The 21,565-nt window shown below is 51.6% G+C and overlaps 1 protein-coding gene across 7 annotated transcripts in view; it reads right to left on the minus strand.

Annotated features, from left to right (window-relative positions):
* Positions 1-2,744: 2,744 nt before the first annotated feature.
* The window catches only part of MARCHF10 (membrane associated ring-CH-type finger 10), a 112,017-nt gene continuing 93,196 nt past the window's right edge, over positions 2,745-21,565 (minus strand). For 4 of the 7 annotated variants that reach the window (XM_045374605.2, XM_065531821.1, XM_065531822.1 and 1 more), the window contains 2 exons: positions 13,305-13,418; positions 2,745-3,207 (listed from right to left, as the gene is read on the minus strand). In XM_045374605.2, coding sequence (XP_045230540.2) covers positions 3,058-3,207; positions 13,305-13,418 — 264 coding nt within the window. In that variant the 3' untranslated portion in view covers positions 2,745-3,057. Of the gene's footprint in view, positions 3,208-6,945; positions 6,989-13,304; positions 13,419-21,565 lie in introns of all 7 variants that reach the window. The other 3 variants (XM_045374606.2, XM_065531824.1, XM_065531825.1) reach the window with 1 other exon arrangement.

Consider the following 21,565-nt stretch of genomic DNA (forward strand, 5'->3'; position numbering starts at 1 on the left):
CTATCCTCTTGGAATCTCAAGCCATGAAAAGCTCCATATGGCAGGCAGACTCCTGCCAGGAAATCAAGTTGATAGTGTGGGTAGTCACCAGCCCTGCAATGTCTACCCCACCCTGGACCTCATGGAAAGCATTCCTGGTTGGGTTAAACCCCTGAAACAGTTTTTTGTAGAGAGAGTACAGTTTTGGCCAGGCGCCGTGGCTCACGCCTATAATCCCAGCGCTTTGGGAGGCCAAGGTGGGCGGATCATGAGGTCAGGAGATCGAGACCATCCTGGCCAACATGGTGAAACCCTGTCTCTACTAAAAACACAAAAATTAGCTGGGTATGGTGGCGAGTGCCTGTAATCCCAGCTACTCGGGAGGCTGAGGCACCAGAATCATTTGAACCCAGGAGACAGAGGTTGCAGTGAGCTGAGACCATGCCACTGCACTCCAGCCTGGCGACAGAGTGAGACTCCATCTCAAAAAAAAAAAAAAAAAAAGAGTACAGTTTTCAAAAACCTAATGATTTTCTGATGTAAACCTGTGATGGTCTTCTCAGCTGCCTCAAACACTGTCGCATCCTACTGTGGATTCGAGCTGTCAGGATGTTTACATGGCCACCTCAAATTCCATTCAGCTGTCTACAAAACTTATTTTTAGATGTGCACTGTCCCTTCTTATACATTCCTCAGTACTGGATCCTGGACAAATCTTTAGTCAACCTTAAAGTTCAGTTCAAATGGCTCATTTTCTCATAGAGCTTGAGGCTATGTTTGTTGAGTGGAGGAACTTGAGGTTTTAGGAATTTTATTTAGATCATGGAGATATTTTCAACTGGAATGGCTCTTAACTTTGATCTTGGGTCTAGGTTGCCTGGTTGAACCTACTACTGGTTTTCTTTTTCTTTTTCTTTTTTTTTCTTTTTGAGACAGAGTTTTGCTGTGTTGCCCAGGCTGGACTGCAATGGCGCAATCTTGGCACACTGCAACCTCTGCCTCCTGGGTTCAAGCAATTCTCCTGCCTCAGCCTCCCAAGTAGCTGGGTTTACAGGCATGTGCCACCATGCCTAGCTAATTTTTTTTGCATTTAGTAGAGTTGGGTTTTCGCCATGTTGGTCAGGCTGGTCTCAAACTCCCGACCTCAGGTGATCCACCTGCCTCCGCCTCCCAGTGCTGGGATTACAGGCGTGAGCCGCTGTGCTTGGTGAACCTACTGGTTTTCAAGAGTTGCATCACTTTACATATCGGAAGAGTGGGACCAGATTTTAAGGTGATTCAAGCCTAGCCTTCCTAAAACCCTACTGACTCCTTAATTCAGCTCAGGCACCCCTTTGCAGCAAAATCTCACCCTTTGAGACCCCCAGGAGAGGGTGGGTCGGGGAAGCAGGGGCGTCTCCTGGTCTGAGAAGTCTTAAAGGCAGGGGGGAGAAGTGCCACCTCCTCTTCATTTCATTTTTCTCTCTTGTCCTCCTCTCTCAGCCCTTTTTCTGTCCCTCCCTCCATTTTTAATCTGTAGAGGCAATGAGCTTCAGCAAATTTATCCAGTTGTGTAAACGTTGCCACAAAGCAGCTTTATAACACCTCCCTCAACCCCAAAAGTCTCCTGGACCCTATTTGCAGTCAATTCCTGCCTCTTTCCCAGCCCCCGGCAACTACCGATCTGCTTGCTGTCTCTCTAGTTTTGCCTTTTCTAGAAATTGTATAAATCATGTACTATGTAGTCTTTGCTGTCTGGCTTCTCTCACTTAGCATAACGTTTTTGCATGTACCATAGTTTGTCCCCTCCACCTTTTATTATCATTATTATTATTTCAGACAGTCTTGTAGCCCTGTCTACAAGGCTGCAGTGCAGTGGTGTGATCATGGCTCACTGCAACCTTGACCTCCTAGGCTCATGTGATCTTCCTACCTCAGCCTCCCGAGTAGCTGGGCCCACGAGGGCGTGCCACTACACATGGCTAATTTTTAAAATTTTTTCTGTAGAGGCAGGGTCTTGCTATGGCCCAGGCTTATCTCAAATTTCTGGGCTCAAGCGGTCTGCCTGCCTTGGTCTCCCAAAGTGCTGAGATTACAGGCATGAGCCACCATACCTGGCCCTTTTATTATTTATTTATTTATTTTTCATATGGAGTCTTGCTTTGTTGCCCAGGCTGGAGTGTAGTGGCGCAATCTCAGCTCACTGCAACCTCTGCCTCCCAAGTAGCTGGGACTACAGGTGTCCACCACCATGCCCAGCTAATTTTTTTTTTGGTATTTTTAGTAGAGACGGGGTTTTGCCATGTTGGCCAGGCTGGTCTCCAAGTCCTGACCTCAAGTGATCCATCCTCCTCAGCTTCGCAAAATGCTGGGATTACAGGTGTGAGCCACCACGTCCAGCCCTTTTATTATTTTTTGGCTTAACTTTTTTTCTCCCTCTCTCTCTCACACACACACGTACTCAAATACACTCATGCACACATAATTTTCTCACTAACCCTCTGACCTTTCACCCCAAGTCCTGACTTGGTCTTTGGGTCCTAAGATGCAATTAGGAAAAAAAGTGTGGAGTCCACACCCCAACTGGGTCTTAAGTGGGTACTACAGGGGCAGCCACCATCCAGCCTGCCCCAGCCCACGGGGGCCCAGGATGTAGCATCCCCAGTGATGGCGGGAGCGAGGGAGAAGTGGAGGTGAGGTGGGGACTGTGAAATGTGCTTCCCTCTTCCTCCAACTTGAGACCCTCGGCCTCTGACCAAGGCAAGTGAAATAAGCATGAACAAAACTGGGAGAATAAAGTCAGTTTACTGAATGAATACATGGCTCGAGTCCACTCAGGGTGGAGTGAGGCCTGGCAGGCGCCCTCAGCACTGGGACCCCAGGCCACTGGACCTGGCAAGGCTTCTGGGTCCTCTTGGGCTTCTGGGCTAAGGGGGCAGCAGCAGGCTAGCCTGCCAGGGGCTCCACAGTCCCAGGCTGCTTGACCTGTGCTGTCTGGGACTAGACTGGTCGCTGTGGCTGCCCATAGATGCTCAAGGCAGACCCCAAAAGAGAGTGGCACAAGGTGAAAATGCTAACTGTGAACACTTGGTTTCAGTTTCAGTAAAGAAGAGGAGGAAGGGAGGCACTTGGGGACGTAGACAGAAGGGCTGGCGGGAGAGGGCTCTGCCGAGCTCCATGGTTGGCTTCCTTGCTAGACGACCCGGCTTTGAGAAATGCTGCCTTCATTTCCATCTCCCAACTCCGAATCTGGAAGGCAAGAAGATGTTTCAGGCCGGAGGGCTGCAGCAGACTGTGGCGTCTGTCACAGGGGGCATGGCACTGCCGCTCCGTCTTCTCCCACCCCAGCCCTGAGGGCCAGCCACCCACATGGCCACAGTGCCTGGAACAGCGTGGGGAACAGAGACCTGAAGTCTGGGGCTGGGGAATCTGCAGACTGCCCCATTGGGGTTTCAGCCACACCAGCTTCCCCCAAAGACAGCATCTTGGTCATCTCCACATCCCGACATAGCCTGGTGCAGCACTTGTTTTCAGGCTGAATACCTGCGGGGGCCATTGCTTCCTCTCAGGGTAAGACCCCACTTGAATCCCCGCTTCCTAATTTGGCAGGGAAGGGGGAACTGACTCAGGGGTTTCAGGAGTCTTTCGGAAATCAATGGCTGGAGGCAGAGGGACGCGTGACAGGAGGGAGAAGGGAGGGACAGCAAGAGGCACTGGGTGGCAGTACAATCCAAGTGGAGAAGGTGGAGTTGGTGTGGGGGGTCTCCTTTATTCTTGGGGGAAACTCTTGTTCTCAATATGTTTCTTTCCCCCTTGGCTTGAGTGAATGATCCCCGACAATTTAGAAACAGTTTAGGCTGGGCACAGTGGCTCACGCCTGTAATCCCAGTGCTTTGGAAGGCCGAGGCAAGTTAATCACTTGAGGTCATAAGTTCGAGACCAGCCTGGCCAACATAGCAAAACGCCGTCAACGTAAAATACAAAAAATTAGCCAGGGGTGGTGGGTGTCTGTAATCTCAGCTGCTTAGGAGGGTGAGGTAGGAGAATCACTTGAATTTGGGAGGCAGAGGTTGCAGTGAGCTGAGATCCGGCCACTGCACTCTAGCCTGGGTGACAGAGCGAGACTCCATCTCAAAAAGAAAAATAAAAAAAGAAAAAGAAAAAAGAAAAGAAAGAAAGTTTCTGCCTGTTGTGGAAGAAACTGTTGCAAGGAGCAGGAGCAACTGACATGCCCCCAATCCTACCTGGACCCTCTCACCCTTTCAGTTCGACCCAAGGAAGCCCCAGCCCCTGAGCTGCCTCCATCCCCTCATCCCTCCTGTGCTTTCTCTAAAAGCCAATAGCCTTGACTGGGTGTTTGGTGAGGCGCTCTGGCCCAGTCTTTGGCCAAGGGCACTCATGCCCGCCCCTGTCCTCATCTGTTTGCATATCTGCATATTGGACCCTCCCCCCACCCCTTGTCTTGGTGACACTGGGAAGTTATTTGTGCTACTGGGAAGCAGCTGTCCTGGTGCTGGCTCCTGCGCACACCCAGGGACTCTCCCCAGCTGCCCTAACTTCGGTTTCACTTGTGGCATTTGTGTGAGGCTTTGGTTCTCACGTGCAGAGGAGGGGACCTGGTCAGCAGGCTGGCATGGGCACCACAGAGCCACAAAGAGGCTGGCACCTCTCTGTGCTACCTGGTGTGCCCTGATGTTTTGCCTTTTCCTCCTGTGTACCTGAACCGAGCTAGGGCAGCAGGTCACAGCTGTGACTCAGCTCTGGCAACCCATATTAACAAAGTGCTGCCAACCAGGTGAGTCATGATAGGATGCCAGGGGACCAAGGGAGTGTGGCCTACGGGGGAGGCTGGATACCCGTGGCTCTGCCACTGGCTACCCTGGCTCTTGTCTTGAGAATGGCTCTGGCGGGAAGCCAGGCCAGGGCTGCGACTGGTCAGCACCCCAGGATGATCCCTCTGTGCTGGGTTCTCCTTGGCCTTGGTTGTGCCCACCCATGTCTGGGGCGTGAGAAGAGCTGGGGGCAGGTGGAGCGGGCCTGGGCTTCCAGGGGAGAACTGGCTGTCTCCCCTGGGGCCGAGAGCGGCAGGGGAGGGGTGGTGATGGGGTGGATCCTCGAGCGGGTCCCAGCTCCCGGAGGAAGGATGGCAAATGAGTGGGGGTCGCTCCCTCTGTGGGACCATTTGCCTCGGAGCAGCACGGAAGCGCGGCAGGTTCCCTGACTCCCGTGGACACTCTTTTTGGAGCACCACCCTAGGGATGCTCTTCTGCTCTCCGGAGACGTGGGTCTTCCCTGGGGCCCGGGCTCGGAGGCCAGGGTGCCCCAAGCCCAGGCTCCAGGGTGTGTGGGGAAAGGCTCGGTCCTGCTCGGCGCGGCCCGCCCTGGGCACTAGGGGTCGCCCCTGCCCAGCGGAAGCCACGTGGGCGCGCCCGGCCGGCGCAGGTTTCCCCGGACCGGGAAAAGCGAGGCGTCTCCGGGGCGGGGCTGGGGAGGGGGCGCCTGGGCGCAGCGCCGGGACCCTGCCCTGCCCTCCCGGCCGCGGCTGGACGGAGCGCGGGGCCGCAGCGACCAGGCCGGGCTCCCCGTCGCACCCCTTCCGGAGCGGGAGGCCCTCGCCGAGGCAGACCCTGGGACGCGCGGGGCGGGCGGCGGCGGGGAGCCGCGGGGCCGAGGCGCAGGGCGTTTTCCCCGGAGGTGCTGCGTGCGCCCGCGACACAAAGGTCTTTTAAAGACCTCGCAGCGCCCTTCCCGGCTGCGGAGGCGGGAGCAGCAGCTGCGCCCGCCCGGGGGACAAGGCCGGGGTCGGGGGCGGCAGCGCGAGGGGGCGCTGGGAGCGGCCGGACCCCGCGGTGGCGCTCGGGCTGGGACTCCCAGGCTCCTTTTGTGAGCGGAAGGCAGGGCCTTCCCCGGGTCTCTGAAAATGGTCAATTCGGCTTCGCAGGGCTGCGTGCCCGGAATAATAAATTGGCTTCTCTAGGGTCGTAATCCGGGCCCCACCCCGAGCAGCTCTGAGCTGGTTCGCGCCTTCCAGGCAGGACTATTGGGGGTTCTCAAAAGCACCCCGCGGTCGGCTGTGTCCGGACCACCGGGGTCCGGTTTGAACACGATTCCAGGGCCCCACCCCATCGCCAGAAGCGGAATCTCGGGGCGGGGCCCAGGAATCCGAGTTTTTGGTGAGTTCCCGGGTGATTCTGATGGCAAAGCCCATGTGGGAGCCACTGTTCTAACGGCTTTTGGGACAGGCAGTTGTGAAATTTTCCCCCAGAAGAATCTCTGGGGACCCAATTGTCATACACCCCTCTGTTCACTGCGGTGTTGATTCTGCCTCCTGATGAAGTTCTTCCCGAGTCTGACTTCGAGCCCGCCTGCTTTATTAAGCACGTTTTTCTCCAGTCGGTTTTTTTTTTTTTAATGGAAAAAGGAACAGGGAGAAGACTTTTCTCGAACCTGTGTGCAGAGAGCCGTCTTGCCCGCTTTGAGGGCCCTTTCTCGGGAGACCTGTTTGCTTTGTTCAGCCTCTGAATTCAGCAGACCCAAAATCCACCAAGGCCACTAGCTTGTGAGTGAATGTGGTCCCTTCAGGTAAGGGCCAGACAGCCCCTGCCAGGGCTTGGGGAGGGTTTCCCTAGAGGAATCCTGGCAGTAAAAAAACCAACCCCCAAACTCTCCAAGTGCTGGACGCTGGAGAATCCCAGCAAGGAAAAGGAACAAATCTTATCTCATGCCGGAAGATAACCTCTTCCCTTTGTTGGCGCTTTTCCTTGCGTTCAGGATGAATTAAAATTCTTATCTGCTCTGCATCCAGTGAACTGGGCCTCGCCTTCCCGATTGTTTGCTGCGGCTGACTTTCCCAAGCTTTGTGGGGTTATTTTTGCCTCTGGGTGGTGGTCATTCCTTCCTTCCATGGCGTTAGGTTCAGCACAGTCACAGAAAAAGAGAAATTTAGCAAACACCCTCAAAATGGCAGGACTGGGCCCCAAAACCTACTTTCATTTTCCTCTGTTCTGGGTTGTGGGTAATTTCTTGACAACTACAAGAAAGAAGACAACGAGAAATGCATTGTTATTCCAATGCAATTGTGAACAGATGTATAACCTCCTAGTTGCAGGAACGTTCTAGGAATCCCTTACACCACCTTAAAGGGGCAGGGAAACGGGCAGAGGTGCTGAGGGCTGGTGAGTGCTAAGCATTGGCAGGGCTCAGCCTCATCCTAAGGAGAGCTGCAGCCATAACCTGGGTCACCTTTGTTGTCTCGGGCTTCTAAATTTGGCAGCAAGAACAGACTCGCTTCCTTTGAGCAATTGATCTGAATAGCAGAATCCCATTCTGATGGTCCGAATCACATTTACAGGCTGTGGGGGTGAAGGCCGTGCTAATTGGCCACTTGCCTCACCACTGGCTTTGAAACAATCACTTGTATTCTCTGCCCGGCAGGAAGCAGCAGACCCATCAAGGCCCTGGGCTCGCTCTTTGTTCTGACTTTATGGCATTTTATGCCACAATAAGAAACACTGTGTACTCCGTGGGAGCCCATTGTGCCAGGCTGCAAGGATGTGGGCCCTGGTGCAGAGGGCCTGGTGCTCTTCCCCAGGAAGAAGAGGGGCTTTGTGACAGGCTGGGGGACAAAACAAGGGGTGCTGGACACTGTTACTGGGGCAACTGCCTGGCCAGTGTGGAGGCAGCTTTAGTCCCTGAGACCGTTTCTGTGCCCAAGGAGAGGGAGGGCAGGGGAAGGATGGAATTTCGTCTAGAGTAGCAGGTCCTGGTTACCTGGTAAATTATGCATCAGGACTGGGCTAGGCATTGCCTCTGTTTTCTCTGGGCTCCCGAGACAACCTCCACCTGCCTCTAGATTCTGTGCCAGCTGAGCGTATCTATCTCACCAACTCTTGTTCCACCAGGAAACTGCATCTTGGTGAGTGGGAAGTTTTTGTAACTGTGGACCAAACCTGGGCTTCCCATGTTTTGGGTTGATCTGGTCCTTAGAGAGAAGAGCTTTTGGTTTTGTAGAAATGATATGGATGGGGGCGGGGGTAGCCACAGTCTATCCAGTCTCACACGTGAATGAACCGACGGGGATTTGAGAATGGCTTCTAGATCCTGCCTGCCTCTCCAGCCAGCCCCTGGGCTCCCTTCCCCTGCACCTAGCCTGAAGTTTTTCACTATTAACTGCACACCTGGGACAGAAGACAGAGGCGGGTCCTTGCTCCAGGAGATCACTGTAATCATCAGATAGAGACAAGACCTGGGCTGGGAGGAAGCCAGGACACGGGGGTTGGGGGACTAAGCCCTGACAAATGGAGTGCTCCGTGTGGGGGCTGAAAGGGAAGGAGGAGAGGGAAGGCAAGGCCCTTTAGCTTCACCTCGAAGGTGGGGTCGGGTGAGGCTGGTGGGTCCTGTCTTCTCTGGAGATGCTCCCCAACAAGCACCTGAAGGGAGGAAAGGCCAGCTTCCTGCTGGCCACTTGCAGAGGCGAGCATTCAGTGCTTCTGCCAGCCTGTCCCTCACCACACACCCACCCGTCCTTCCCATGTCCGATGCTCCCCACGCGGTCCCCCTTATTACCCCGTGCCATTGCAGCAGCCTCCCAGCGGTTTTCTTTCCCCTCCAGTGTGGCTGCCCAAGTTCTCCCCGCAAAACCCACATCTCCTGGCCTGCCAATCCCAGGCTGGAAACTGTTCCATGGCCTCCAGAGCCACTCACAAACCCTTCCCGCTCCCTGCCTGCACCTTAGGCTCTTTCTCTGCCCTTCCCGGCCACACACCTCCCTGACTTTCCCCAAACATGCAGGTCTTTCCGTGTCTGTGCGTTTCCATTTCCCTCTGCATGGAATACTCCCATCACACCTCTCCTTGCCCATCTGCCAAACCCTTCAGGATTCTGGGTCAACATCATCCCCACAGTGGATCCATTGATGAGAGCAGTAATGGAAGCAGGTTTGCCACCAGTCTCCCAAAGAAGTGGGAACACTGATTGCAAAGGGCACAATCTGATTGGATGAAAAGCGAGGCCTCAGAAGCATTGGCACGTGTCCCCGAAGAGCTGGGCTGGAGGTCTGTCCTACAGGAGGGGCAGAAGACGGGGGTGAGAATGGCGGTGCCCCATTTCATCCGACTGCTCTGTGTTCCCCACATCTGACCCAACCTTCCGTTACAACACAGGCACATTTGTGGATACTCTTGGTTACATGTGTGTTCTGCCCTCAGACTCTGAGTCTCTTCTAGGAAAGGAGTGTCTTAATCATCTTTGTATTCCCAGAATCTAGTTTAGAGGCTAGTACATAGTAGGTTTGCAGAAAATCTTTGAATAGCGGCCGAGGTGGGAGGATTTCTTGAGACCAGGAATTCAAGACCAGCCTGGGTAAGCAAGACCCCATCTCTACAAAAAATAAAAAATTAGCCAGGCGTAGTGGTGGACGCATCGCAGCTACTCAGGAGGCTGAGGTGGGAGGATCCCTTGAGCCCAGGCATTCAAGCTGCAGTGAACTGTCATCTCGCCAGTGCACTCCAGCCTGGGCAACAGAGTGAGACCCTGTCTCAAAAAGAGAAAATCTTTGAGTAAGTAATATATGTTGAACTTGGAAGTATTCCTTTACCTAGAATATTGTTCTTTCTGCAAATTTTGTACCATCACTTTCTCTAAAACATAACTCAGGACTCGCCTCCTGGAAAATGTAGGTTCTGATTCAGTAGTTGACTGTGCATCAGAACGTTACTGAGCACCTATTAGGTACTAGGCATTTTCTAGGCACTGGAGGCCTGTGAGATACAAAAGAGATAAAGGTTCCTATGCCCAAGTTGTTAATGAGTGCCCCCAGCCCACGCGGGCCACTTCCTTATCTGGCAGAATCACTTGGGACGTCTGTAAACACTCAGTGCTCCTGGCATCCGTAGTGCCAGGGACATGGTCAGCAGTCAGATGTGACTCACTGTGTGCCCAGCATTATGAGAGACAGGCATAGAAGGCCTGGCTTTGCATTCAAATAGCTCACAACTTCACTGAGACCAGTTGTTTACGGGATTGCAGGAAACCCCAGGGAGCCCCAGCCAGGGAAGAGCTTATGTTGTCAATTTCACAGCCTCTAAGAATTCACTGGGTCCACTAGTTCTCTTGCACAGGTGCTACTTTCCAGTTATTTCCTGGTTTTATAAATATGTGTCTCCTTTTTCAACTCCTTCACACGCTCTTTACGGAAAAGGATATCATGGCGTCATGTCTAGTGTCTAGCAGCTTGTTTCCCTGATCCTCATCTCAGCACCTGGTACAGGGCAGTGCACGAATGGATGAGAAATGATCACCACCATTAAGAGGCATTTGTCAGCTAGGTGCGGTGGCTCACACCTGTAATCCCAGTATTTTGGAAGGCCAAGGTGGGTGGATCACCTGAGATTAAGAGTTCCAGACCAGCCTGACCAACGTGGCGAAACCCTGCCTCTACTAAAAATACACAAATTAGCCGGCATGGTGGCGCACACCGATAATCCCAGCTACTCAGGAGGCTGAGGCAGAAGAATCACTGGAACCCCAGAGGCGGACATTGCAGTGAGCTGAGATTGTGCCACTGCATTATAGCCTGGGTGACAGAGCAAGACTCTGTCTCAAAAAAATAAAAAACAAAACGAAAAAACAGGAATCCGTCACTAGGTCTCTTCATGAGACACAACCAAGAAACACGATGTGCGTGAGTTCAACAGTTCTGGTAGATAAAGGAGAGGGAAGGACTTCTCTCCTAACTTAGTGCCTCTCTTTTGCTAAATGTTACCATCAGATTCTGAGTGTTTTCTACAAGAAATTACTGAGATGCAAATCAAGAAGTGTTGAATTTAACAAGAGCCAGTTTGTTTCCTACTTTCATTTGGGTGCCCTTTTTTTTTTTTTTTTTTAAACAGGGTCTCGCTCTGTCACCCAGGCTGGAGTGCGGTGGTACAATCATGGCTCACTGCAGTGTCAACCTCCCTGCAGCATCAACGGCACCTGGCCTGGGTGCCTCTTAACTGGTTATCTGTACCTGTTATTGCTTGGTAGTCTAAGTGTGTGAGATCAATTTCAGGGTTTCTCCAATTCCATGTGAGCTTGTGGTGAGAGAAGAGTGTCCCTGGTCCCTCCTGCTGCTTTTTGCTCTGGTTCCCAGCTTGCTCCTGGTACAACTTCTTCCTAGTCCAGGACAGATTTACTGGAAGTTTCTTTAGAGGCAGTGCTTTAGGGCTTTGGTCTTCATCCGTTGGGTTGTACTGTTTGTCGTTTGTCATGTTTGCTTTGCAGGCCTGGTGGCTAATGCTGCTTGCATTGGCTCACTGCTCTTAGGGCCATCTGTAACCTGTATCAACCCCGGATGCTTTGAAGTTCAATGTGCAATAAAAAGTTCATTAAAAAGATGTGGAATCATGAAAATAAGGTTACAGAAATGTTAACAAAGGATCATTTCCTGCTTCTAGTACTTTTCTTTTTTAAAAAATATATTTCTCTGAGAAATTTATGTCACCATTAAAACTATGGAAGAGTTTAGGAAGGACAGGCCTGGGTCAAAATGAGGGTGAGATTCTTGAGGAGATGTCTTGGCAGAGCCCCAGCCTGTTTTCTTAATTGAGAGCTCAGGGTCTAAGGAGAGAATGTAAGCCAGAAAAAAAAAAAATCTAGGTTTCTCATGACTGACTTTTTTTTTTTTTTTTTTTTTTTTTTTTGAGATAGTCTCATTCTGTCACCCAGGCTGGAGTGCAGTGGTGCAATCTCAGCTCACTGCAACCTCTGTCTTCTGGGTTCAAGTGATTCTCCTGCCTCAACCTCCTGAATAGCTGGGATTACAGGCGTGTGCCACCACACACAGCTAATTTTTTTGTAATTTTAGTAGAGACAGGGTTTCACCATGTTGGCCAGGTTGGTCTCAAATTCCTGACCTCAAGTGATCCACCCAGCTTGACCTCCCAAATTGCTGGGATTACAGGCGTGAGCCACCGCGCCTGGCCCTAGCATTTTAAATAGGGATGGCTCTAAACGGATGGAAACAGTCCATGGTCATACAGAGTCTGCAGCCATGTAAGGAATTACATGTAGAATGATATATGGCAGGTGTCTCTTGTCCATGTGAAGTGACTGGGGAGAAAGTGAGAGAGAGAGGAAGAGAGGAAAGAAGAAAATAAAAAGAAAGAAAGGCGTACAGGATGGGGTGGCAGTGTCATTAAAACTGCCTTGTGGCACCATCTGGCTTGTCTACTGCCACACTGGCTCACTTTCTAGTCATGACCTTCTGACATGAGCAGAGGTCCAGAGCCAAGCCTCAAGGTCCAGAGCTAAGCCAGAGGTCAAGAGCCAAGGCTCAAGGTACCCCTTGAGGATCCTGGGATCCAAAACACTGCCAGCAGACCAGCCCCTGGCATGACCTTAGGGATAAGGGTGGTAACCTGTCCTCACAGTGCCCCTGCCTGGCCAGGCACAGAGAGGCATTTGACAAAGCGGGAAGTCCCTTGAGGCTCAAGGTGCTGATTTGACAATGACCAAGTGTACTAAGACACTGCAGAGGTGGACCCGTCCAACTCCCTCATTTGGGTTGACTTTGTTAAGGCCAGGCTCCAGTTAGGAGGAGGACTAGGCTTCTCCCTGCACACCACGGGGTCTCCTGGAGAGCCCCAGTTCTGCTGAAGAAAGGGCAGCCACAGATGATCACTCTTGATAAATATATCATCTTCTCTAATGACAAATGGTGCCACTATCATCATCTTTATTTCTTGGCAGCCTGTCTCTTTCAATGGGTACATACGCTGGCATAACATGTCCTGGGGGCCCAGGCAGTCTCTTGTGGGGAAGATTCTTCTTTTTCTTTCTTTTTTTTTTTTAATATATATTTTCATTTTTGTAGAGATGGGGTCTCACTGTGTTGCCCAGGCTGGTCTCAAATTCCTGGCCTCAAGTGATCCTCCTAGTTCGGCCTCGCAAAGCACTGGGATTATAGGCATGAGCCATCACACCCAGCCAGGTCCCTCTTTTTCACAGGTCCTCCATGTTCAGGCATTGGGGGTGCCCACACATAATACACAACCAGCCCCTGCATCCTTGCTGTCCTCTAGTTTTGGGGGGCAAATATCCCTAGAGACTCACTCACTTATATGACCATTGATGACCATTTAATTACTACTCATGTTCAGTAATAAGCAATTATGTGATCATCACTTACTTTTCAGCCAGAGGGTCACCGTATATACATTTAGCAGCTGCTAAATCTTAGTCCTAACAATGACAGTCCCATATCCTCCCAAGTGACTGAGGACCTCAACAGCTTGCACATCTAATAAACAGCACTGCAGGGTTTTCAGGGCTGCCACCGGGCAGCTCTGGGTCACAGCCAGACTTACCCTCTCTCTTTCCACCTGGTTGTGATTGAGCCTCATGAGTTCTGCAAACCTCTGCTCATAGAGGTGAAGCAGCAGCACCAGGTACAAGCCTGAGTTCATCAGCTCGTTTTGTGCCTACAAATGGAAAAGAAAGCTCTTCAGTTCATCTGTAAAATAGTCATGGTCTAAATTGTGGGGTGCAGGGTAACAAGGCTAAGAGGTGACAAGAACTGGGACCAGAGCCCAAGCTCCAAGGCAAGGCCTGCTCTTGGGGACCGGAAGACAGAGCAGGAGGAGATCCAGGGTAGAGGCCAGGGCCGTCACTCCCCTGGGATTTTTTACTAGCTAGTGGAGGATGCTTTGAGAAAGTTCCATTTTCCAGGCTTGATCCCATTCCACATTTATTGAGCAGTTACGTATGCAAAGCCTTGAGCTGGATGTTGTGGGGAACACAGGGCAACAAGCCTCAGAACTCCCTGCTGGGATGCCATCACCTGGTGTGGGGGAGAGAACTTCATCCGTAAACAGCTCCAGTACAAGCTGGATGTGCTACAACAGAGATGCACCAGGCCGTGTCTGTAACGTTCTCAGCAGTCACAGATGTCCCCTTGTGGAAGGCTTCCTGAGGAGCCTTGCTTGCCCCTGTCATTCCTTTGCTCCCCAGTCCCTAAGCATTCGTCTTGATCTTGCATACCACCTTTGGCACTTAACGTTTCCGCTTTTTCTTGAGGAGTGGGCTGTGTTTCGTTTCTCTCGCTCGTGCTCAGAACAGGCGCTACACGGGGAGGATGTGATGGTCTGGCTGGCCCTGGTGCTTCTCTGTCCTCAGCACTTCGGCTTTGCTGCAAAGAGTGGCTGTGCTCACTCTAGACCTTTCACAGACCTTCCACAAATCAGCGGTGTTAGGAACAACTACTCCTATCCCTCTATAGGGGAAGGAGGGGAAGGCCCTTTCAGTCCCCGTCTTTCCCCTGAGTGGGGGTCTTGGGATGGGCCAGGCGGTGCTCACAAAGCCACCCAGCCCCCGGGGACTGGAGTCCCCAGCAGAAGGCATGGCCCCTTCTGTCACCCTTGGGAAAGGTTGCAACTGTGACTCTGTCGGTCCAGGATAACGAAGCGTGGGCATGAATGACACAGTGAGCGCTCAGTGTCTTGGCTGCCTCCCTCCTGCAGCAGCGCAGGTGCCACATCTCCCCGTTCTCATTAGATCCAGCGCAGCTCAGGAGGTTGGCACAGAACCCACCTCTCCCAGGACCAAGCAGCTGCCAGAAAAGGCACAGAAGTTGAGGAAGGATTGATGCGCTCTTCCTTCTGAATCAGGGCCAACTCTGGATCTTGGTGACAGCTGGCCCTGAGGTCACCGCTGCAGGCCTCTCCACCATTCTACAGATCCATCTTCGAAGGCCCCAATCCTCTGTCCTTAGCGGTTAGCCTCCTATTTTTAGCCTTTGGTCGTACTTTTTTGTGCTCTGCTGACCTTGGCCTAGGGCGAGCAGAGAACAAGTTGCTTGTTTTCACTTTTTCTGTTTTATTTATTTTATTTTTGAGACGGAGTCTTGCTCTGTTGCCCAGGCTGGAGTGCAATGGTGCGATCTCCGCTCACTGCAACCTCCGCCTCCCAGGTTCAAGCAATTCTCCTGCCTCAGCCTCCCGAGTAGCTGGGATTACAGGCGTGCACCACCACGCCCAGCTAATTTTTGTATCTTTAGTAGAGATGTGGTTTCATCATTTGGCCAGGCTGGTCTCGAACTCCTGACCTCAGGTGATCCACCTGACTTGGCCTCCCAAAGTGCTGGGATTACAGGCATGAGCCACCCTGCCCAGCCACTTTTTCTGTTTTAATTTTGCCGCCTCCTGCCCTTCCCATGAGTCTGTGCCTGCCTCCAACTGTCTCGCCAACCACCTCTTCTGAGAATCCTTTCTCACCTGGCTTTTAGCTCCTCCTCACCAACCAAGCCTTGGCCCTTGTTTGTTTTCCTCAGCCCCGGCTTCCTCCTGCAAAAGCTGCCAGTGGTTCTCTCACCAGTGCTCTTTGCCAGCCAGCTTTTATCCTCGAGACACTCGGATGCATAATGGCAAATCAATCAGCTAGAAAATGGCTTGGAACTATCAGGTTTGTCAAAGCATTCAGGGAAATCATTTACTTTTTATGACTCAATAAGGCCCAGAGGCATGCAGATGGGAAAATATCCACTAATGTTTTCTGCAGATAATTTGAAAAGTCACTTCTAGCAGATTGTGTCTCTTCTCTGGTCTGTGGGAGGGAACCTGTCACACGGCGCCATCAATCTCGCCGGCTTGGTTCCTTTATGTGCGCCCTTTGCAGAGCTGGTGATGCTCGACAAAGGGGCTCAGCCCACCAGTCAGAGCAGGCGTGTGATAGTCAACTCCGAATCAGCCTTTATACTCCTGAGCTACAAGTGGGAGGCATTTGTTAACTCAGAGAGTTCCACCGCACTTGGCCGGCCAGGGCCAAATGAACGAGGTTTTGGAGCAGTGCTTACGGGAGCTACGGCTGATCCACTCCTTCCTTGTCCCAATCACGTCACACTTTGACTCCCACGTGGAGTTCCCTTTGTGTGCCAGACTGAAGGGAATGGGGGTGGCATTAATAGGAGGGGACGGGGACATTAAAAAGGAGAAGGCATGTGAAACAGTGCATAAACGCTCCGGAGATCTCAGCCCACCTGCCAGTTGTTTTCTCCATTTTGCTAATATTCATTTAGGCCAAGAGACTTGCTACTGGTGGAAATTCTCAATACATTCCACTTAAAGAAGCTGACGGCCTGGCTGAACGTTCTATCAAGTCTTCAGATATGTTCAACAGTGCTCCCAGGTATAAGCGTGATTAGGTGACTGCGTGTGTCTGAGGACATCTGTCCTTGGCTGAGATGGAGCCAGGCCAGGCCTGTGCTTCAGAGCAATGACAGCCTGAGGCCCACTGAGACTCTCCTGTGTGGCAGAGCAAGGACGGCAGGGGTGTGTTCCAATGCACAGTGGGCAAGGGCCCCTGGAGTGCGCCTTACTTAGAAAGTGCTTCCGGCTGAGGTGGGCAGTGTAGGGCCACTGGACGCTGTGACTTTAGGCAGAGTTTTAACTGTGCAGGGCCAAAGTGACTCAACTTCTAATGGAGGAGAAGTAACCTCTGTTCTGCCTGTATCCCGAAAGCGTGGTAGTAAAGTAAGCTAATATATGGGATCTCACAAAAAAAAAAACACATCCTACAAGAGGCAAGATTTAAAGACAGGATTCCAGGTAAATTGTCTGGGCGTAAGATCTGTGAGAGCAAGGCCTGCATCTGTCTTGTTTGCTCCTGACTCCTAGTGCCTGGCCCAGTGCCTGGTATACTGTGCATGCTCTATAAATATATGCACAGATGAAGTAATGAGAAAAAAATGCAAAATTGTGATGGATCAGACAGTGACCCATTCAGCCACAACGTTTGAATCTAGTGGCTCCAGCTTTAACGTGCATCAGAAATGTTGAGCAGCCCTTTTCAAACACAGTTGCTAGGCAGTCCCCTCCCCTCCCCTCCCCTCCCCTCCCCTCCCCTCCCCTCCCCTCCCCTCCTCTCTCCTCCCCCTTCTCCTCTTTTTTTGAGACAGTCTCACTCTGTCACCCAGGCTGGAGTGCAATGGTGTTATCTGGGCTCACTGCAACCTCCGCCTCCCAGGTTTAAGGATTCTCCTGCCTCAGCCTCCCGAGTAGCTGGGATTACAGGTGTGCGCCACCACGCCCAGCTAATTTTTGTATTTTTAGTAGAGATGGGGTTTCACCATGTTGGCCAGGCTGGTCTCGAACTCCTGACCCCAAGTGATCTACCAGCCTCGGCCTTTCAAAGTGTTGGGATTACAGGCGTGAGCCACTGTGCCCAGCTTCACTGCTCCTCCTTTCTTCCCTGCAGTTCTGATTCAGTTGGACTGGAGTGGAGCCCAAGAATGTGTCCTTCTGACAAGTTCCCAGGTGATGCTAATGCTGCTGGTTTGGGGATCACCCATTTTTGAGAACCACTGTTCTAAACTAAGGGTGAGCACTTGGTAGCTGCTAAGCTGAATCTGGCCTGTGGATGTGCTCCGGTTGGATGGAAGGAAGCAAGAAGGAAGGTAGAAAAGAAGAGCACGACCATCTTTAGTTGGGGAGAGCGCTTTTCATTTTGCCACAAATGCCACCATGCCCAGTGGCAGGATACCTAGAAGATTACCATCATTTGTTGCCTGCCTGGGCTCTATGGTATTTGAGCGTGTAACCTGTGACTTAAACTTTCCTTAAACCTGTTTTCTCCTCATCCATTTTGGAGGCTGGAATGTTACTTGGATCGCCGCATGCTGCTATCCAGGAGTTCTGCCCTCCACCCCAAATCCGAGCGCCCAGCTAGAATCCAATATGAGTCCTGCTTCCAGGCAACAGCCGACGCCCACAGGAGCAAATGTAGGCTGGCCTCACACACGGCACTACCGAAAGAGTCAGGGGAAAGGAGGGCTGTACTGCCCCAGGCCCTGACAGACCTGAGATGAAACCGCCAGGTCTCTGGGGCCCCACAGCTGCTCTTGTCTAAAGATCCCCTCTCCAGATGCTTGTAGGAGTTCCTAATCTAGCCGCTTGAGGCCTGGTAGCAGGCCTTGACCTTGGGGCCCGTACTGGAGCCCTGTTAGCGCCTGTGAGCGGCATCTGCCCTGCTCCCACCAGAAGTACAGAACTAAGGTAGAAAAACGTGCTCTGATGGCGGCCCCTTCACACCCTCAGAGGCCACCGACAGTGCTGACCGGACAACTACAGGACACGCTCTGATCTGTGCTCAGGTCCCAGGTGAGGCGTCCATCCCAGATGTCACAGACTTCACTCCAAGGCCCCGTGGATAGAAGGCCCGGTGGATAGAAGGCCCGCTCCTCTCTTTCCTTCCGCTTTTAAACATCTCTTCTTCAGAAGGGCCTTCTCTGGTTCAGAGAGCAAGTTGGAGCCCCACAGCTGTTCCCCCAGCGGCCTGCACGGTCCTCGTTCTGACCTCCACCCGCAGGGATCGCTCACTCCAGTGTTTGCTGCTGGTTGTACCCCCTCCAGGTCTTGGGTACCGGCAGCATTTCCAGCACAGTAGCTCACAGGCAGCAGGTGTTCAGTAAGTATTTGAAAAGTCAGTTAAACTGGCTGGGTGTGGTGGCTCACACCTATAATCCCAGCACTTCGGGAGGGAGGCCAAGGTGGGAAGATCACTTGAGCCCAAGATTTTGAGACCAGCCTGGGCAACAAAGTGAGACAGACCCCATCTCTCAAAAAAAAAAAAAAAAAAAAAGCAGGCTGTGGTGGCACACACCTGTGGACCCAGCTATTTAGGAGGCTGAGGCAGGAGGATCCCTTGAACCCAGGAGGGACCCTGGCCCCATCCCAGAGCTGGGGTTAGACCTGGGTTGGGCCTGGGTATCACCATTTTAATAGAAAAAACGACCTGCAGCTAAATGTTAGAAGTTGTCATTTTGGGTGGTAAACTATAAGGAATTTTTGTATGGTTTTTGTAATTAAACAAAAGCAAAAACAAAAAAATTTTCTAAGTGGGAAAATATATAAGAAAAACAGTCAGTTCACTAGTCAGTCAGTTTGAGGTCAAGTGAGAACCAGGCTGAGCTGAAGGCAGTTCTAGGTTTCTTTTGGTTTTGCCCTCTTTTTGGTACATGTCCAGACTTGTACACGTAGAAGGTGGTGCCACTTCTCCGGAAGGGAACCCATTTGCCAAGAACAAGCAATGGGGGGTGGCCAGGAGGCCCTGGTGAGCCAGGTTTGGGAGCGAGGGGAAGGGACCGGGCACACAAGGCACAGGTGTCCACGACACCTCCATGGCCAGACTGACGGCCCCCCGGAGCTGGGCTTGTCCCCTCAGTGGGCTTGCTGCGCCTCGGGGATGAGCTGAGGTTCGGTGATATTGTAGATATCTTTGTGTTCAACAACAGTTGCTTCAGTCTTTATCCATGGTGAGCTTCAGAATTCGCCCAAGTCAGTCCCCCTGGGGTCTGGGGTTTCGCCCAGGCTGTGAGCAGACAGGCACTATGAATTCCCAGCAGGTCATGGGGACAGTCGGGACTGCAATGAGGTGTGAGCCCTCAGCTGCCATCAGACAGCAGCTGCCCATGCTATGACCTGCTCTCCCCACAGGGCAGGCCTAGCAGCCTAGATGCCACCTGGGATGATAATGTGGGCATTTCCAAAAGGCTCTGATGGCCTGTGAAGTTCTCACTGAAACAAATTTAAAATCATTCCTGCTTCCACGTGGAGCAGTGACTGTGCTGGATGCTTTCTGTTTCGCCTGCAGATCCGTGCCCCTCCTGCTCTGTGGCCCAGGGGTCAGCCCCATGGCTTTCCCCAGCCGGACTCCCTTGCCCTCTGGCATCTCACTGGGTTTGGCACATGGGAGGCCCCGGCAGGAGACCTGAGGGCGGAGGAGGGAGAAGCTGGGTGTCTCTTCCCCGGTCCCTCTCTGCTGGGTGTGGTGTGACAGTGGTTGCTGTCTTCTGCTGAAGGCCCCAGGCTGCTGGTGGCTGTCCCTTAGCTACAGTGCTCATGATCCTGGCCACACTGCTAGTCCCAGGACACCTCCTCGTTCCTTGCTGCTTTCTTTTGCTGCCCACATTTCCCTCTTCCCTTCTGCCTTCTTCACTTGCCCCTTTTGAGTGTGCCACCATCTCTTCCAACCAGATCCTGGCTGATATAATTACTGTTATAGTTCGTTCTAGAAGGTGCTTGTAGCCAGTTATCTCAACTCGGAGGGTGCCGTGGGGCTGAGGATATGGATGTGACCCGGTTGGGTTGGTCCATCACTGATGGACTCGAGGCCAGTCATTGGTGCACTTAGCTTTCTCCTCCGAGTGCCAAGTTAGTTGAGCGTCTCTACAGCTGTAATCTGACAATTCTCGTGCGTGGAGCCTTCTCTGCACACACTCTGTCTATGAGGTGATGTACTCAAGTCTTTTCCTACATCCAAACCTGTGAGGTGTGAGTTAACATCTCTCACCTTCTACAGATGAGAGAGCTGAGGTCCAGAGAGTTGCCATAGTTTCCTCAAGGTCACGAGGCCACTCTGGGGAAGAGAGTAGGGTTTAGATTGAGATCTTAATCGAAGCTGGTAGGCTTTTCAGTGGGACACGCGGCCTCAGACTACATGAGTGCACACATCTTAGTACGGATGGAAAAATGCGCTGCTGATGGGTCAGTTCTATAAATACCATTGATAAAGGACATTAGATGGTGGCAGCAGCTTGGCAGAGGGAGAGCCATGTGGAAAGGCTTGGGGCCAAAAGGGGTCTTTTCTAGGCAAGGCATTCCCCTGGGCTGCATGGTGTTTGTGATGTCTGTAGATTGCTCTAATAGACAGTATTCTGGGTGACCCATCCTCATGTGAACACGTCCTCCTTAGGAGATTTGGCAGGCTCCATTGCCCAAAATGATCTATTTCTTGAGATGAACCTGTCGGCGCCCTGGCTGGCACCTGACCTCAGGCACTGAGAGGTTCTGGTTTCTTTCAGTATTTCGCCTCCCACATGCTCAGCGTCCAGGAATGTGAGTCGCTCTGTTTATCGTCTCAGATCATAGTGCCTGGTGGTTATGATGCAGTGATGTGAGACCTTCAGGCCTCAAAACACTATTTATTTCTCAAGAAGCCCTTCTCCTCTCCCCTTCCCTGCCCTCCCTTCTCTTCCTGTCTTCTTTTCTCTTTTTTCCTTTTCTTTCTCTAACCTCCTCATGCCTAACCTCTATAATGCTGCTGTGGCATTATGCCCTAACTTACTCATTGAACTCTTCAAATATCCTTCATTCTTGTCAGTATTTTGTTCTTTGGTCTACACCCTTAAAAATTTAAACAAGGAAACTGCAGAATTGCCCAGACTCACACAAATCATTTTGACTTAACTGTCAAAACGTTGGCCAAAAAAAAGGTCTGGTCAATATTTATTGACTGCTTATAATGTGGAAATCACCTTCCAGATCAGCCCCATCCAATAGAATACACTCAGAGGTACAAACGCACATCACAGATGTAATTTTAAAATTTCTAGTAGCCACATTAAAGAAGTAAAAAGAAACTGGTGAAATTAATTTTAACAATATAATTTATTAACAATATTTTCAAATGATCATTTCCGTATGTAATTTTTACATTCTTTTTTTTTTTTTTTGATATTTTACTTTTTTTGGCATTAACTATTTGCCTGAGAAAATCTTTATTTCTCCTATGTTCTTGAAGGATAATTTTGCAGGGTAGAGAAATCTAGGTTGTTCAGTTTTTTCTTTTAACACTT

This window comes from Macaca fascicularis, chromosome 16 (assembly GCF_037993035.2).
Source record: "Macaca fascicularis isolate 582-1 chromosome 16, T2T-MFA8v1.1".
NCBI classification, from domain to species: Eukaryota; Metazoa; Chordata; class Mammalia; order Primates; family Cercopithecidae; genus Macaca; species Macaca fascicularis.